Below are 5,399 nucleotides of genomic sequence, written 5' to 3' on the forward strand. Positions count from 1 at the left end.
ACCTTATTTGGCACGCTACATGGAGATAAGGACTTGCACTTCAATGCTCGCATTTGCCCCACTCTGACCCCCACTATACTGGACGATTCGGTCCTGTTGATGGACGGAAGTACAGAGGGGCGCTACATCCTGATAAGGAAGGGAACTATAGAGAAATTATACGTAGAGTGAAAAAAGAGACGAGTTCGTACTAGCAAAATAGAAATGGTTGATGAGGAAGAGGGACTCAGAAAGTCACTGATGGAGATGGATAAGGGCGGGCAAAGGGGTTTGGACGATCTGACTGCTGCGACAGTTTGTGGCTGTGAGAAGCACAAAATGTGATTGGTTACTTTAGATACCCAATCAGATAGATACAGAACATCAGGCAGTGACATCATTGTAAACCAGCCAATCATGAACATGGCCTTCTCCCATCCTTTATTTGCATAGGGTTCAGGGGATGTCTATAAAAAGCGAGCTTGGAGCGAAATTTCTGTTATTCTGTGTCTGAAGTTGATCGCGATCATGGTTGACGAGAAGAAAACTACAGCACCTTCCAAGAAGGGCGCCAAGAAAGTTCTGAAGAAGGCGCCAGCAAAGGGCAGCAAGAAACGGAGAAAATCCAGGAAAGAAAGTTACTCCATCTACGTGTACAAAGTGATGAAGCAGGTTCACCCTGACACCGGCATCTCCTCCAAGGCAATGAGCATCATGAATTCGTTTGTGAATGATATTTTCGAGCGAATCGCGCGTGAGGCTTCCCGCCTGGCCCATTACAACAAACGCAGCACCATCAGCTCCCGGGAGATCCAGACCGCCGTGCGCCTGCTGCTGCCCGGGGAACTGGCCAAACACGCCGTGTCGGAAGGTACAAAGGCGGTCACCAAGTACACCAGCTCCAAGTAAATATCCGCAATGTACTGAAACACACCCAAAACACAAAAAGGCTCTTTTAAGAGCCACCCACAACTTCTCTGAAAAAGCTACAACATTGTCTGTATAGTATCGACTTATATTGATTTATATATCAAGTGTCCTTGCCTTTGTGATCTCTGTTTTACTCCCATAGATTCTGGTCAATGCAGTTACACTGCCCGTGCGATCTTTCTGTCTCTAACTAATAATGTCCCGGACATAAATTACTGACCACTGACCATTTGTGAGGTTTGTTCTCGGACGTGTTCATATTCGGCCCCTTTTCTGTATTTCGACAATAAAAGCTGATTTGACACACATACATCAGTTCGCAGTCACTAATTTCCCCAGTTCAAGTTTGACACCTGACACTGAAAATCTACACTCCGCTGTTGTCTCCCACGAATAACAAACAATCGTTCATCAGTGATGCGGTATTATTATGAAAATTGACATGAAATGTGCCCGGTTGGAGAATGTTGTGAAAGAGACTTTCTGCTCGCTGGTTTTAAAAAGGACAGAGAGTAAACCCGAATAGATGTCAGAATGTAAAAGCCAATCTGGAACTTGTTACCAAATGTAGAATAACACAGTATGAAAAAGGTTTTATTTATTTAACCGTAAAAAAATAACTATCAATGTGATATTCTATATTGAAGCCGCCCCAATATATTGGCGGGCTTTTCAAATTTGAAAAATCGGTTTTAGTCTGACAATTTGGCGCCGTTATTTTCCGCCCTCATCTCCTTGGCGTCTCCTGATTGGTGAATTCAGCAGCTCTCCGATTGGTTACATGAAGAGCACAGAGCAGAGTGACCAATCAGCAGTGCCCACCACTCCATTCCTCCAGAAGGTACAAGCAGGAGGAATGTGGGCGGATCTCAACATTCTTCGTGAAAGTGCTTGTGAGATTGTGGAAATGTCTGGAAGAGGGAAGACCAGTGGGAAAGCTCGGTCCAAGGCCAAGTCCCGCTCCTCCCGAGCTGGACTACAGTTCCCGGTGGGCCGTGTTCACCGGTTCCTTAAAAAGGGCAACTATGCTGAGCGGGTGGGTGCCGGAGCCCCGGTCTATCTGGCTGCTGTGCTCGAGTATCTGACAGCTGAAATCCTCGAGCTGGCCGGCAACGCGGCCCGGGACAACAAGAAGACCCGTATCATCCCCAGACACCTGCAGCTGGCCGTCCGCAACGACGAGGAGCTCAACAGGCTGCTGGGAGGGGTGACCATCGCACAAGGCGGGGTGCTGCCTAATATCCAGGCCGTGCTGCTGCCCAAGAAAACCAGCGCTCCGAGCACGAAGGGCAAGTGAAGCTGCCAGACCTGAATTTGACAACCCAAAGGCTCTTTTCAGAGCCACCCACTTTATCTGTGAAATTGCTGGTTACTGTCTGAGAGACGGTAATGTTATACTGTTCGCGTTATTTTGTGTTGGTATGAATTGTACTGGAGTCAAGCATTTATCTGCTCATCTGATGTAATGCATTTTAATTTTCTCTTGCCATGTTTGTAAGACTTTTTTTTTACAATTCTACCGTTTATATACCACTAAGGCGTGTTTTGAGTTCTAAAATGAGCTACTCTGATAAAATGACTTGTATACAATGCTCTCACTGTGAACTGCAAGGTCCTGAAATTCCCAACTACAATATGGAGACAAAGGAATCTGGGCCACTCTGCTTCGAGAGTTATAAGTGGACAGTAAAGCGGGTGGTCAAATCCTTCTGAGAAGTTTATGTGCTGGAATCAACAAGAGATAACCGCTCTATCTTTTGCCAATTAGATGTCTCTAAGAAGAGTCGTTGTGTTATCTGATGCCAAACTCAGTTCCGGGCAGGGTTAGTTTATTTTTCAGGGCAGTTGTTTCAAAGAAGCTGTCGGCGGATTTTAAAAGAGATGTTGCGTTTCGTGTTTTATTTCTGTACATTGTGGAGATCTACAAGGAACTGGGATAATTCGTCAGTGTTTTTGTCCCTGCCAAGGCGGTGTGCTTGGAGAACTCCCCGGGCAGCAGCAGACCCATTGCTTTCGATATGTGTGTACACAAATCACAAGATCCAAATGATTGTAGACTGATGCCATCTACTGGCTAAAAGTGAGTCATGCAAGAATATTCCCATTCCTTCAGAAATATCTGAAATTGGAGAGGAATAACATCGAGTGTGTTGGGGGCAGATTCAATCGAGACCCTGAAAACAGAATTAGTAGTACATCGAGTCAGAGAGAGATACAGCACTGAAACAGGCCCTTCGGCCCACCGAGTCTGTGCCGATCATCAACCACCCATTCATACTATTCCTACATTAATCCCATAGTCCCAACCACATTCCTATCTTCCCTCAATTCTCCTACCTGCACTAGGGGCAATTTACAATGGCCAATTTACCTATCAACCTGCAAGTGTTTGGCTTTGGGAGCAAACCGGGGCACCTTGCGGAAACCCACGTCACAGGGAGAACTTACAAACTCCGCACAGGCAGCACCCAGAACTGAACCCGGGTCGCTGGAGCTGTGAGTTTACGTTGTTCATCACTGTGTGGCCCTAAAAGGTAGTACTGTTAAAAAAAAAGCCTTACAAATATAAGAGGAAATTAAAATGCATTTCATCTGATGAGCATCTAAAGGCCCGAATCCAGTGCAACAAACTCTCTTATGAATTTATTTAATAATTTGGCCTCAACTCTTTTCTATGGTAGAGAATTCCACAGGTTCACCACTCCCTGGGTGAAGAAATCCCTCCTCATCTCAAAGAACAAAGATAATTACAGCACAGGAACAGGCCCTTCGGCCCTCCAAGCCTGCGCCGATCCAGATCCTCTCTCTAAACATGTCGCCTATTTTCTAAGGTTCTGTATCTCTTTTCTTCCTGCCCATTCATGTATCTGTCTAGATACATCTTAAAAGACTCCATCGTGCCCGCGTCTACCACCTCCGCTGGCAACGCGTTCCAGGTGCCCACCACCCTCTGCGTAAAGAACTTTCCACGCATATCCCCCCTAAACATTTCCCCTTTCACTTTGAACTCGTGTCCTCTCGTAATTGAAACCCCCACTCTGGGAAAAAGCCTCTTGCTGTCCACCCTGTCTATACCTCTCATGATTTTGTACACCTCAATCAGGTCCCCCCTCAACCTCCGTCTTTCTAATGAAAATAATCCTAATCTACTCAACCTCTCTTCATAGCTAGCGCCCTCCATACCAGGCAACAACCTGGTGAACCTCCTCTGCACCCTCTCCAAAGCATCCACATCCTTTTGATAATGTGGCGACCAGAACTGTACGCAGTATTCCAAATGTGGCCGAACCAAAGTCCTATACAACTGTAACATGACCTGCCAACTCTTGTACTCAATGCCCCGTCCGATGAAGGAAAGCATGCCGTATGCCTTCTTGACCACTCTATTTACCTGCGTTGCCACCTTCAGGGAACAGTGGACCTGAACACCCAAATCTCTCTGGACATCAATTTTCCCCAGGACTTTTCCATTTACTGTATAGTTCACTCTTGAATTGGATCTTCCAAAATGCATCACCTCGCATTTGCCCTGATTGAACTCCATCTGCCATTTCTCTGCCCAACTCTCTAATATATCTATATTCTGCTGTATTCTCTGACAGTCCCCTTCACTATCTGCTACTCCACCAATCTTAGTGTCGTCTGCAAACTTGCTAATCAGTCCACCTATACTTTCCTCCAAATCATTAATGTATATCACAAACAACAGTGGTCCCAGCACGGATCCCTGTGGAACACCACTGGTCACACGTCTCCATTTTGAGAAACTCCCCTCTACTGCTACTCTCTGTCTCCTGTTGCCCAGCCAGTTCTTTATCCATCTAGCTAGTACACCTTGGACCCCAAGCGCCTTCACTTTCTCCATCAGCCTGCCATGGGGAACCTTATCAAACGCCTTACTGAAGTCCATGTATATGACATCGACAGCCCTTCCCTCATCAATCAACTTTGTCACTTCCTCAGTCCTAAATGTCTTACCCCTTATCTTTAGACTGTCACCCCTGGTCCTGGACTCCCCCGCCATCAGGAACATCCTTCCTACATCTAGTCTGTCCAGTCCTGTTAGACTTTTGTCGGTTTCTTGGAGATGATGTAACCATTCCATGATTCTATCCTCCAATGGGAACATGAACGTGGTGTTAAAGTGCAGATTGAAATGGTTGAAATGACATTTGAGTTCCAATGAGCTCTGGTGTGTATACTGTATAAATGACGAGCTACATGTATGCCAGCGATGCTGGTATAGTGGTGAGTAAATCTGCCTTCCAAACAATTGACCCAGATTAGATTCCCGGTCATTGCAATGCCCACTCGCGGTCAAATATATTTCTGCAACCTTGCCAACGAATGTGACAAATGAAAAGCTATGACTAAATTGTAGACGACAAATATTCTCAACATCCATGTTCTTCTCACTTAAAGTTGATGGTCAAGTGTGCTGTGGAATTTTGCAGTTTAAAAATGTCAATGCAAATTCAGAAAGAAAGCTT

The 5,399-nt window shown here is 45.7% G+C and overlaps 1 protein-coding gene across 1 annotated transcript; it reads left to right on the plus strand.

Moving 5' to 3' along the window:
- Positions 1-479: 479 nt before the first annotated feature.
- On the plus strand, positions 480-1,105 carry LOC137356316 (histone H2B 5-like). The gene has a single exon (XM_068022195.1). The coding sequence runs from the start codon at positions 508-510 to the stop codon at positions 886-888; it is 381 nt and encodes a 126-aa protein (XP_067878296.1). The 5' UTR covers positions 480-507; the 3' UTR covers positions 889-1,105.
- The last annotated feature ends 4,294 nt before the right edge of the window (positions 1,106-5,399 follow it).

This window comes from Heterodontus francisci, chromosome 45, assembly GCF_036365525.1.
Source record: "Heterodontus francisci isolate sHetFra1 chromosome 45, sHetFra1.hap1, whole genome shotgun sequence".
Classification (NCBI taxonomy): Eukaryota; Metazoa; Chordata; class Chondrichthyes; order Heterodontiformes; family Heterodontidae; genus Heterodontus; species Heterodontus francisci.